Source organism: Trichomonas vaginalis, chromosome IV (assembly GCF_026262505.1).
Source record: "Trichomonas vaginalis G3 chromosome IV, whole genome shotgun sequence".
NCBI classification, from domain to species: Eukaryota; Parabasalia; order Trichomonadida; family Trichomonadidae; genus Trichomonas; species Trichomonas vaginalis.
Genome location: NC_067206.1, coordinates 26085327 through 26098819, shown reverse-complemented (window position 1 = coordinate 26098819; position 13493 = coordinate 26085327). Strand labels below are relative to the sequence as shown.

Below are 13493 nucleotides of genomic sequence, written 5' to 3'. Positions count from 1 at the left end.
GTTCCATAGTCTGCAGAAACAAAAGTAGGTTTGTTTCCATCTTGGTTAGGTTCTGAATGAACTTTAAACAATGTTTCATTTCTATATGTTTTGTTGAAATTTAACCTTTTATTTTCACCGAGTTCAGCCAAAGATTGAACGTTATATGGTCGTAAGTAAAAAGGGTTGTTGTATTTGTGTACATTTTCTTTCAGTACTTCCATTCTATGCTGAATATTTTCATCTGGTGTTGGAGTCTTTTGTATGTCGGCAAACATTTTTCGATATTCTTCTACCATGTCAGCCGAATTTTTCTTAGACTCTTGGAAAGATTCCATATTCACCTCATACTCTTGTTGAGGGTCAAGATTTTTCGGCTGTTCCAAATCTTCATCTAGTTCTGTGAAGTTAGTTTCCAAAGGAGGGACTTGTTTGTTTCCTTCAGGCTCTTCTAGCTGTTGTTGCTGAACTATTTCTTCCATGTCTGGTTGTATCTGAACTTCTTCCTGTGGAGTTTCTTGTACCTCATCTGCTGGCATTTCATATATTCCGAGACCGTTTTTAACAAGTTCCCTATCTAAGTCATCCGGACTCATAAACCTTTCTTCTTTCGTTCCGTCTCTATTTTTTACGCGTTTCATGAAGAGAGTTGAATTGTCATTTAGCTCTGACACCAAATATCTCGGAGTAAATTCAGTCATGTCATTTGGATGATATGCTATTAAATCATATCCCTTAGCGAGCTTGTATTTTCCAGGTTTGAAATTATATCCCATTTGGTGCTGAGCCATAAAGCTAAATAGGTTCGGGTCAGTATTTCCTTCCTTGAACTTTCTAATAGCTTCTTTATATCTGTCACTAAAGTCAAGAGTAGCTGGGTAACCATAGTCTTCTTTAAGCATTTTTAAGAAATCTTGGTTTCCTTGTTCTCTACTTCTTTTATGTCCTTGCTCTGTTTGTGGTTGTTGTTGTGCAGGGTTTTGAACTGTTGGTTGCTGTGCTGGTTGTGGAGGTGGTTGTTGTGCTGGTTGTTGTTGTGGTGCTGGTTGTTGTGTTGGTTGTTGTTGTTGTGCTGGTTGTTGTTGTGTTGGTTTTGGTGCATGCCTGTGTCTGTGTCCATGTGACGATGTAAATGTTTTAGGTAGTCCTGGTGCAGGTGCTTCTCTTGGAGGGTTTGGTGGTATATAGGTTCCACTAGCTAGTATATAAGTTCCACCAGCTGGTATATAAGTTCCACCAGCTGGCACATATGTTCCATCTGCAGCATAATGTCCTACCTGACTTTTCGTTTTTAAGAAAGCATTTACTAGGTCTGTTTTGGTCTGTTGTAACTCTTTTTCTTGACTTTCCACAACAGTTGCTCTAACGGCGTCATAGGCACTTTGAACTGCCTGTCTCGTTGCTGCATCTGTTATTTTCGTCATATTTTGTGCTACTTCTTTTAACTCTTTGTCGAAACCTTCAGACTTCAGTTTCTTTCCAGATGAGAAGTCGTTCACTAGTTTCACCTTACTATGAAGAGCTTCGAAGGCGTTCTTAAAGTCAGCATTCATTAAAGCTTCATTTGAACTGTCTTCATCCGCTTGTATTTTTGTCCTTATTGACCCTATAAGTTGGGCTGCTTTGGCGTTGGCTTGGGCATCTAACCAGTCATTGTTAGCTTTTATATATTCTGCGCTTTTCATTGCCTTTTGCATGGCTGCGTCGTTATTTTTACTTTCTTGTGCTAAGTTTTCATACTGTACGGTTTGGTTTTGCAACTGTAAAAGTTTTTCTGCCTTTACATTTGCTTCAACTTCTTTTTTATACTCATCGCTATCCATATATGTCTTCAGGGCTTTTTGTTTTATCTCTTCATCTTTCAGTACTTTATATTGAGTAGTATGGTTTTTCAAATTTACAACATCTTGTTCCATTTTTGCTACTTCTGCTGCTTTTTCTGACACTTTTTTCGCATATTCCTCTGTACTTAGTTCTTTCAGTTGTTCTTCTTTCTTCTTTTTCTCTACGTTTAACTCATTGAGTTTCTTTGTGTGTCTGTCATATTCTAGTTTCTTTTCGTTTTCACTTATTTGCTTCTGTATGTCTATGTTTGACTTTTTGACATCTGATATTTGATTTTTGAGTGAACTCAAATTCATTTGACTTTGAGGGTTATAGGCTGTTCCGTCTGCAGCTCCACCATAGCCTGCCATTTTCGCTAAAAGTGCCGCTCTTAAACCTCCACTCTGTGCACCAAAAACTCGGTTTAAAAGCATAGGATTGCTTGACATTTGTTGCAACATAGTGGGGTCATTCATTATTTGTTGTTGCAACTGTTGTTGTGGTGTCAGTTTTACTATTGGATGTTTCAATGCTCTCTTCCTCTTACGTATATTCTTACGTAGCTTACGTGGTATTTTAAGTGAAGTAAAAAGCGGTTTTTGACAGATGTTTATATGACACTTTCTCCGGTTTATAGGACCTCTCTCATATTCTATCTTGTCAAAACTTCATCGTACATGTTTTGTCATGATTTCATCGTACATGTTTTTGTCATGATTTCATCGTAAATGTTTTGTCAAGACTTCTTCGTAAATGTTTTGTCAAAACTTCATCGTATATGTTTTGTCAAGACTTCTTCGTATATGTTTTGTCATGATTTCATCGTACATGTTTTTGTCATGATTTCATCGTAAATGTTTTGTCAAGACTTCTTCGTAAATGTTTTGTCAAGACTTCTTCGTATATGTTTTTGTCAAGACTTCTTCGTAAATGTTTTGTCAAGACTTCTTCGTATATGTTTTTGTCAAGACTTCTTCGTACATGTTTTGTCAAAACTTCATCGTACATGTTTTGTCAAGACTTCTTCGTATATGTTTTGTCAAGACTTCTTCGTACATGTTTTGTCAAGACTTCTTCGTACATGTTTTGTCAAGACTTCTTCGTAAATGTTTTGTCATGATTTCATCGTACATGTTTTGTCAAGACTTCTTCGTACATGTTTTGTCATGATTTCATCGTAAATGTTTTTGTCAAGACTTCATCGTAAATGTTTTTGTCAAGACTTCTTCGTACATGTTTTGTCATGATTTCATCGTATATGTTTTGTCAAGACTTCTTCGTACATGTTTTGTCAAGACTTCTTCGTAAATGTTTTTGTCATGATTTCATCGTATATGTTTTTGTCATATCTAAACTCATAGTCATGTATGTCCTCTAACCATCTCATAACGGTTTCCAAACCACTTTTATCGGATGTAAAGTAAAAGCATGGATGGTTATGTAAAACGTCTAAAGTTTCTAAAGAGTCTCTCAAAGTATACTTCCTTGGAACGCCCGTAACTTTTCCTGTAGCGACGTTAGACCCTTACTTGTCCGGACAAAGTTATACTATTTTGAGTGCTCTACAAAAAAAGTCAACAGCAACGACTTTCAAAAATTTTTATGGGCTAGAAGGGGCGCAGCCCCTGGGAAGCCCCCAATACCCAAAAAAACTTCATTTTATACTTCATTTATACTAAACATCTTCAGGGCTAGAGGGCACGAAGTGCCTGGAGGCCCCACTACCTTTTTTTTTTTTTTCATAAAGTGAGTAATTTCACTAGTTGTGAATTTCTAATGTACTAAGTGAGTACTTTATATTCAACTGTTGATCTTCTTCGCATTTTTTTTAACCACGGATTGAAATTTAAGTGTCCCCGAATGTTCCATTAGACATATATCTTGATTAAAATTGCAAAAATGGATAACAACCATATTGTTCTTTCTTCCGACCTAAAATATTAACTTTTTATATAATAAATTGCTCCATGAAATTTTGGTTGTCAGGGGAAAAAAAATTAATGAAGGTATTTAAATCAATAAATTAAGTACATAAATTGAATTTATATTGAGTCTGTTGAATGCATTAAATAGTGTATAAATCAACGTCTTCTTCTCTGATGAACGTGATGAATATACGAAATTCCTGATGTATATCTATCAAATTTAACAATAATCAAAGAATAATTTGAAGTAATACCGTATTGATCTGTTACAATAAATGTGATGTTGTATTCTCCAGCATTGATGTTATTTGGAATAGGATTGTTATATTCGATTTCTTTATATGCCACATTAATAAGACTAACATTAGCACGATTTCCGGTTGTGTTATTAAGATTGTGATAAATACTAATATTACTATTCCCATCTTTGACTGAAACATTAAGAACGAACTTGATAAATTTATCTCTGCCAAGGTTCAAGGGAAATGATGGTTTTCCGATAATATTAAGTACTGGAGCGTTGATTTTATAATAAAATGACTGATTATTGAAAACACATTTACCTTGTCAACACCTTGTGAAAGATTGTTTGGAATAGAAATATGGATGTTGAATTTATGCTTTTCTAAATCTGAAATAGGAATTGATGAAATTGATTGTGGCGTTTGGCTATTTGGATATCCCTCAATAAATCCATTGATTTTAACTTCATCATCACCATCTTGATCTGAAACATATCCTGAAACTGAAATTATAGAGTCAAGATTGCGAACAAATCGACGTGTTGTGAGTGGAGTAACTTCAAGAGCTGGATAGTTTCTATAGAATCGGAATTTTTGAGATTTTCCTACTGTACATTCTCTATTATTAGTTGTTATCCCCCAAACGGTAACCAAATATTCATTTTCTTTAGATATATAATCAGGAATCAAACAAAAACCTGAAAATGTAAATCTATGTGTTTCTGTATTTTTAATTGGATTTCCTTCGAACGTACTATTGATTTCGCCAATACGACATATAATAGAAAAACCTTCTGAATAAACACCGCTTCCACTTAATTTGATACGTTTGTCAATAGTTTTGTTGTATTCACTTTTTTCAAGATTTGATAATTCAAGAGAAAATGGATATAAATATTTAAATTCAACTGAAACTGTATTTGATCTAAATGTGTATGAATCTGAAAATTTGCAATAAATTTTGTGATTTCCTTTTGTTAACTCACTTGGGATGCTGATTGAATATTGATATATTGAGGATCCACTTTCTCGATTAAGTTTCTTTGATGAATAACTATCTATCCAAATTTCAAGTGTAAAAGATTCTTCTTTTATTCGATCAAATGAAACTGTTCCGCTGATTGTTGTATCTTCTCTTATTATGAAATTACTTTTTCCTGTTGTAATTTTTGTCAAATAATAATATGCATAATCTGCATAACAAAGTGCTGTAGATATATGTAAATTTGCAATATTAAGTGAAATTATTGTTGAAATATCAAAACTCGCACCAGTTCCTGATGAAGCGCAGAAATTAACATATTTATTCGATGAAATGAAACAAGAAGATACTGTAATTGAAGCACTATTACTTGCAAAAAATAGTGAATATCCTTTGTTGTTTGATATAATACAATTTCTAAAAAAAACTGTAGCATATAGATATGCAGAAATAACCCCATATATTGAGCATTCATTTGAAATGATGTTGCAATGATTCTCTTGAATTCCATGTTCAGAATGATGTAAACATCTCCCAAAACTAGCAGTGTTTTTAATAAATGTTGAGTATGAAACAGTTGCATTTAAATCTGAATTTCCTGAAATAAGGTAGACTGAATTTGACCATGATGCTATTGAATTAGAAATATTTACATTTCGAACAATATTTTCACGATAGAAATGATAAATTGGCCCTGTCTTTCCTCGACTTCCAGTGATAGTTGATTCAAGTAAGTAATTTTTGTATGACTTATCTTGTGTTGCTTCAAAATATGAATGCGGATATGCTTTGTCATTAAGGAACATATTGACACTGCATATTCGATATTGAACAGATTGACCTTTTTCTTGGTATATGTTACCACCATCTGAATCAGAGCCCCGATTGGAATTAAAAACACTATTTGAGATAAGAAGTCGATTGTTGTCGTTATCACTGAGTTTAATAAGTTGTGTGTTGTGATTTGTAAATAAAACATCGTGAACATGAAATTTCCTGTTTGACCAACAAGTAATGTATTTGATGTATGATCTGTTGGATTACATCCACTAAAAAACCGATTCCATAAATCATTTACAAGTAATGAATTCATTAAAAAAGAGTCAAATTATGACAATTAAAATGCAAATTGTTCTGATCTCTCAATTTTGAGAAGTTTATATATTTTAAGGGAGTCTTTATATGCAGTCACATAGCTTTGGATTTGTAAATGTTACTTTTGAGAGAAAGATGTAAAGTTTTCATACTTTATACATAGTTTACAAATATCATAAAATTAGCAGTTTTCTTGCACTTTTTGAATCTCAATTTTGAATTGTAATTCAAATGTTGTGCAAGAAAATTGCATTCACTTGCCATCAATAATTGAATTTTTCGATTTTTTTTTGCGAATTGTAAACTATTCAATAAAATCAATGAAAACTTTTTCCCCAGTATTTCGCACAACATTGAATTTAAAGTAATTTCAGATTTTTTTTTAAAAAATTGATGATTTGCTTCAATTTTTTAAAAAAATGATGGAGAGATTCAGCTGTAGTTACAAATGATAGCACTAACTCCAAATATTAATATTTATGAATATTTTGTAAATATTTTGAAGTGAATTAAAAATTTTTTCTGTGGAAGAAATGAAAATAAAAAGTAGTATATGTGGAAGGGTTGTGTGACTTTTTTTGTTACGTCTATATATAGATGAAGGTATATTTTCACATCTTCTATATATAGATGATATAAAAATTTTTTCTTACGTTTTTTAAGTCATGAATTCGTAAGAAAGCGCGACATTATTAAATAAATTAGTAATAAATATTATATACTAAACACATTTTAAAATATATTTATTTATAAATCATTAAAAAATTAACATTAATTTTAAAATAATTTATTTTTTTATCTTTTATAAAAGAAGTTATATATAGATGATGTCAGATATTCCGCGATTAATTAAACATTGTTTAAATCCTGAATGGGTTAAACTTCAATTTAAAAATGAAGATTGTGAATTATTAAATGAATATGAAAGCCAAAATAAGCTAATGAGGTATAAATATAATGATAAAGAATATTTAATTTCATGGAATCAATGGAGTCATAATCAAAGACCTCATAAACGAGAAGAAGAAATTGAAAATAATGAAATGGAAATCATTGATGACATTAACGAGGATGGAATTCCTAAATTTTGTAGAAAAACCTTTAGAACTAAGTTAGGAGCATATAAACGTAGAGTATTAAATCCTGAATATCTTAAACATCAATTTAAAAAGAAAGACTGTGAATTATTAAACGCCAATGAATATGAAAATGCTAAATCAAAACTGAGATATAAATATATTGGAAGTGATAAAAGGTGTAAAGATAAAGATAAAGTTTATTCAGTTTCATATAATAACTGGCACACGTTAGGGATAAGAAATTAGAAATAATTATTTTCATGAATGAAAGATTCACTACCATAATGAAATAAAATAATTTTTAAAAAATAAACTTTAAAAATTCATGTCTTACATTTTTGAATATTTTATTTTTTTAATTCGTAAGAAATGAGCGTCAAAACTAACAACGTTAAAAAATTAGGATTCACAAACGAGGAAATAAAGGATATATTAGAGGAGGTGGGTTATGAAGTTGATAAATATTATTTAAGAAATTGTAAAAAATTCGCGGAGTTATTAAATGATTTAGATTATGATGGAAAAATGAATAAAGATGATGTTATAAATTTCTTATATCCCACATCTGAAGAAGAAAAACCTAAAGAACCTGATGTTTTCCCTGAATATTATGAAGAACGGATTAAAGATGATGAATACAATGAAATTGAAAGACTGAAAAAAATAAGAGATGAAATAGATGAAAAAATTAAGGAATTAAGAGAAGTTGAAAAATATAATGAAAATGAAGTAGAGGGTTTAATGAATATCCCAGCTTCAGAATCAGAAGTTCAGAAATCTCATGAAGAAAGATATAAAAATTATGTCTCAGAATCAACACAAAATTTATTAGATGGTGAAATAGACGAAACACTTTCAGAAGAAGGTACTAAATTTATTCGTAAACATAAGTTACAATTTATTGATAATGAAGAATACCCCTGTATCCTACTTTCACCACCTTTAGATTCCGAAAAATTCAAAAAAGCTCTTAAAAACGTGACATATGCAACTAATACGATTAAGAAAGAAGATCATGATATTTACACAAATTATTATTTAAATAAATGCACAGGTGTTGATAAAGTTTTTGATTTATTAGATAAAATATCAAAAGAAACCATTGGAACCTATAAAATTTTGTGTGATTGTGGTTTCATTATTGAAGATACCAATAATGTTTCATATGAAAGAACAGCACCGAAGGAAGACGAAGTGGAAAGGTCTATACCATTCGTTATTAAGAATATAAAAGATATGAAAACGTATAAGCATTATATTTATTCATTTATTTCAGAAAAAATGGAAGCAACCCATAAAACATCTTCTCATCATTTTATAGCTATTCATACATTCCTTTTCAAAGTTGTGAAATTAAATAAGACAGGAATTAGATTTAATGTATCAGGGTACGCATTCTTGAGTAAATTAAAATGTATTCGTCACGTCGCAGATGATAAAAATTTATGTGTTCTTAATTCATTTTATGGGCTTTAAAAAATAAACTTTATTTTTATTTATTTTTTAATTTTTTATTCTTACATAAATGAACAAAAACGGAACAGCTAAAATGAATGATAATCAAATTAGAGCAGAAGGTAGAAGGTTATTTAAACGCTTCTATAACATTCCTGATGGTGTAATCCTAAAACTCGTAGAAGCTATTTAAATGAAGCAATAGATGCATATGAAGGGTTTGACATTTCATCAGAAAGTGAGAGATTAGCGAGAATGTTAAATGTTAATATTGATTTCTATTATTGTGATCCTCAACCAGAAGACGTGGACATAAATAAGGTAGACTTTCCATTAGTGGAATCAATAATGATAGATCCAGAATTTGAAACAGTAAATATTTTATTAACACAGAGTCCATGTGGAAAACTTCACGCTGACAGAATAACAGACGTTGAAGCACTCACCGGCTATAAAGTTTGTCCATATTGTAAAGAAGAAGTTTATTCTATCCGTGATGATCCAGAAAGGAAAAACCAAAGAAGATTTTAAAGCATTGTGAGAAATGTAAAGAAAATAATGGAAGATTAATTCAAGACGTTCAGTTGCAAAAGACACAGCAACCATATGCACCACATATTACGAAACAGAAGATATATCAGTGGTTATTAGCTCACAATTTGCAGAAATATTATAAACCGACAAGATATTATATTACTTTTGACTTTGAAACATTAGAGACTAAAGAAGAATTACAACTTTCTGAGTGTGCAACTTTGAATGCTTACTTAAAACCATTCATGGTATCATCAACGGTTAAATTAAACGATAAAACATATACGAGGAATTTTTGCTTAACTTCGAGTGATTCTTTTATTTCTGATTGGATTGAGTTTTTATTTTCAACCTGTTCATTAGTTGTTGAATCAAATATGAGTCAATACAATGAATTATTGAAGTCGCAAACGGCTGGGACTTTGTCCATACATTAAATGAAAAACAGAAGGAAGCATTTAAAGAACTTCTAGATGAGGAATTCAATAAAGTGAATATCATAGGTTTTAATTCGGGAAAGTTTGATTTAAATTTAATTCTTCGTGATTTAAACACTGCAAAATGGAAAATAAAATCAATGCTGGGTTCATCTTCACAATTTAAGCAAATCATTGTAAAGAAAACAAACGTTCCATATGAATTGAGATTTATTGACATCAGAAATTATATAGCGGGTGGGACATTAGACCAATTCACTCAAGATTTCGGAAACAATAAATCACGTGTTAAATCCTTTTCCCTTATCAATTCATCACGTGGGAAAATTACGAAGAAGAATTATATAAAGAGGAACCATTCACGAAAGATTCATTTTATTCAGCATTAACCCAAGAAACTATATCAGATAGTGATTATCAAATATATCTCAATGATGCTAAAAATTTTAAGAATAGATTAGAATATTTTATTCATTATTGCAATAAAGATGTTGAAATTATGATTGACCCAATCGATAAAATTATTGAAGAAACATTTGTTTATAAAATTGACACGCTTCATAATCTTTCTTTATCATCGAATGCTTCAATGATTCGTTACGCTTTAGCATATAAAGACTTTAATCCTAATGAAAAATATCCTGAGGAAGAGATAGAATCAAGTTTTGAATTAACGAAAAAGTATTGGAAATATAAAATTGAATCATATAAGAAACAAGATGAAAAAGCAGAAAGGGATACTAAAAATAATGTTTCAATGGATGATTTTCAATACTATCACGATTTAATCCTTTCATCTAAATGCAAAATGTGTGGTAAAGCGTTTACATATGCAAATAAACCAACATTGGATAGAATCGATAATGAAAAACCACATACCAAAGAAAATTGTCAGTTAATGTGTTGTTATTGCAATGTCGTAAAATCAAATAAAGATGAAGATGTTCAACGTTTAAGAATCAATTTAAGAAATTATGCATTAAAAATAATTTACCAATGACTTTAGATTCAGTTGAAGCTTATCACATTCTCCGTAATGGAATTACTGGTGGTTTATCAAATGTTCAACATAGAGTAAATCTTAAAGGAATCACGCACATTAATAAACTTGCATATAATCCAGAAACTAAAACTGTATCAAATGAGGACACCACCAACATTATGACTCATTTTGTTGGTGTTGATTTTAATTCATTATATCCTTCATCATTTTCATCTAATCCTCATGATTTCATTCAATATACCGACCATAAAATGTATATGCCGGGAAGATTGAATGGTGTTATCATTTGTGATACAGCAACAAAGAAAGCAAAAGCACTGGGAATAATTAAGAAGAAAAATACTTTATTTGTGGCTGAAGTAAAGGGTCACATTGATGAAAAATACATTAATGATTACATAAACTTTTTACCGATAATAAGAAACTTAGATATTATCACAGATGAAAAAACAATTGGCAGTTTTATGTATAATTACATGAAATCAAACAATCTACCGGTTGACCAGAAACAGAGGAAATTAACTCAGTTAGCATCAACATACAACCAATATCAACCATTTTCTTCTTATTATCTTTGGTATCTAATAGACAGATTTCATTTTATCATTGATGACATTCAATCAATTTTAACATTTACTAAAACACTTGTTTTAATGAATTTGCGAACAAATTTATGAACGAAAGACAAAAGGCTGAATTAGAAGGAAATAAAGGAAAAAGTTTATTTTGCAAGATTTCACTTAATGGATCATATGGTTACGATGCAATGAATACAAAATTACGCAAAGACTAAAATAATGAATACACAGAAGGCACGCGTTGCATGTATGTCAAATAGTTTAAAAACATAAGAGAAATAGGTGAAGATACATATCAAGTGATGCTTAAAGATAGATTTTATAGATGTGATACATGTTTACAAGAGGCATTCTTCACTTTAGATAATGCTAAATACTGGTATTTGGTTTTCATTTATGATTTTATGTATAAATGCATGAAATGTTAATCGTTTTCATTTCATTGAAGGTGATACTGATTCATCTTATTGGGCAATCGCTGGCGACCCAAATCTTCCTAACACTCAAGCATTTCAGCAATTGTTACCGATAAACAATTTTATGTAAAAACATTTTTCAAATTCGCACCATTTGATTTCTTCTGTTTTGATGAGAAATTTAAACCTAAATTAAAGAATAAAGCTGAGAAAAAAGCACATGAGAAGAAGTTATTGGGTTTAGCAATTGAGAAACAAGGTGATAACATGGTTGCTTTATGCCCTAAGTGTTATACATCATTCAACGGTTCAATTGATGGAAGTGATTTTAAAAAGATTGCACAAAAAATGAAAGGTGTTAGTTTACGACAAAATAAACAATTAACACCTAAAAATTATTGGATATAATAAATGATAAAGTGATATTTGATGGTCAGAATATTAATTTACAACTTAAAAACGGGTCAATGACTCGCTTAGCAATCGGTAAGACTGCATTAACAGGAGCACACACTAAGGCTGTATGTTGTGAAAATGGATGTTGTATGCCATTTATTTAATATAATTTAAAATTTTATTTTTAATAAAATGCCACAGAAGAGACAAAAGGAACCGTTAATAATGGTTTTGATACTATGATTCAAAGAGGCGGGCACCCTTAAAACACTTATTTTATTTTTATATAAATTAACAGCGCAGATTTAAAAAATTTAATTTATGATTTAGTACTTAATCAAAATTTTCTTAATTATTATGAATTAAAATCATATCTCCAAAAATATGATAACAATATAACGGGTGATGATATGGAATATTATTATCCATATTATAAAAATGAAATTTTGAAATATCATGATAGAATAATTTCTAAAATTAAAGACAAAATTAAAAATAATGAATATACAAAGGGAAAAACTAAATCACAACTTAAACAATTGAAAGATTTCAAAAATAAAGTATTAACAGAAGAAGATATTGATGAATTATATAAATTATATAATCATGAGCCGCAAAAAACAAAGGAACAAAAACAAAAGGTGCAAAACACCCAGGTCCTTCAGACCATAAATGATGCACAAGCTTTAATTTATGATTCATTAGTTAAACCATATTCAGCCCGACTTTTAAATGAAGATCAACTTTTGGAATTCATCCTTCAACATAAACTCGAAGCGGGAAAGTATATCAAACCTTTATATACAGCATATTTAAAACAAATGAATAGAATACATCCAGAATTAATGAAGGGGGGAATGAAATCCAAAATCAAAGCAGATAAAATTAAACCACTTGCAACACCAAAACCTCCAACAGTAGTACCTCCTCCTCCTTCAGTTAATCCTTCATCATTCACTTTATTATATCCATTTCAAACATTAAAGAAGCAAAAAGATTTTAAAAAGGATTTCAAGATATTAAATAAACCAATTGACCCAAAAATTCAACCATTAAAGGAAAAATTTAGTCGCCCCTCATTTGCTCCATATCCATATTCATACGAAATCGATCATCTGGAATATTCAAAAGGAAACGTTACTTATTTATTTGCCATTAACATTAACACTAGATATTTATATTGCATTCCAGTGAAAGGGAAAACAGAACAGGAAACAAGAAGAGCTATACAATACTTACTAGATCATGAAAAGAGTAGATAATATCAGGGGTGATGGTGATAAAGGATTTCAGGCAGCTATGGCTCATTATTTCCCACAAATTAATTTTTTCTTTTCATCCTCTCCATATACGTTTCATAATAAAATAGTTGATGCGGTAATGAGAACTCTTAGAGATGCGTTAGGGGTTAACGGTCAGATATACTGGGATGGAAATCATGACTCCGTCATACAACAGTTAGTATATTATTACAATAATACATGGCATAGAACTATAAACATGAAACCCGTGGAAATGAAAAATGATATTTCAAAAGAATGGGAATAT

The 13493-nt window shown here is 30.5% G+C and overlaps 2 protein-coding genes and 1 pseudogene across 3 annotated transcripts, besides 2 other annotated features; 2 read left to right on the top strand and 1 right to left on the bottom strand.

Moving 5' to 3' along the window:
- Positions 1–53: part of a mobile genetic element that runs on past the window's edge.
- A 4151-nt stretch (positions 54–4204) lies between these two features.
- On the bottom strand, positions 4205–5758 carry TVAGG3_0170280 (uncharacterized protein; the record flags this gene model as incomplete). The annotated part of the gene is made up of 1 exon (XM_001580175.1): positions 4205–5758. The coding sequence occupies one exon, from the start codon at positions 5756–5758 to the stop codon at positions 4205–4207; it is 1554 nt and encodes a 517-aa protein (XP_001580225.1).
- Positions 5759–7362: 1604 nt separating this feature from the next.
- Positions 7363–13493: part of a mobile genetic element that runs on past the window's edge.
- TVAGG3_0170260 (uncharacterized protein) lies at positions 7496–8602 on the top strand (the record flags this gene model as incomplete). Its single annotated transcript, XM_051225281.1, has 1 exon — positions 7496–8602. One exon carries the CDS (start codon positions 7496–7498, stop codon positions 8600–8602), a length of 1107 nt encoding a protein of 368 aa, XP_051110267.1.
- On the top strand, positions 8652–9518 carry TVAGG3_0170250 (annotated as a pseudogene). The gene has a single exon. A coding segment is annotated over exon 1 (867 nt).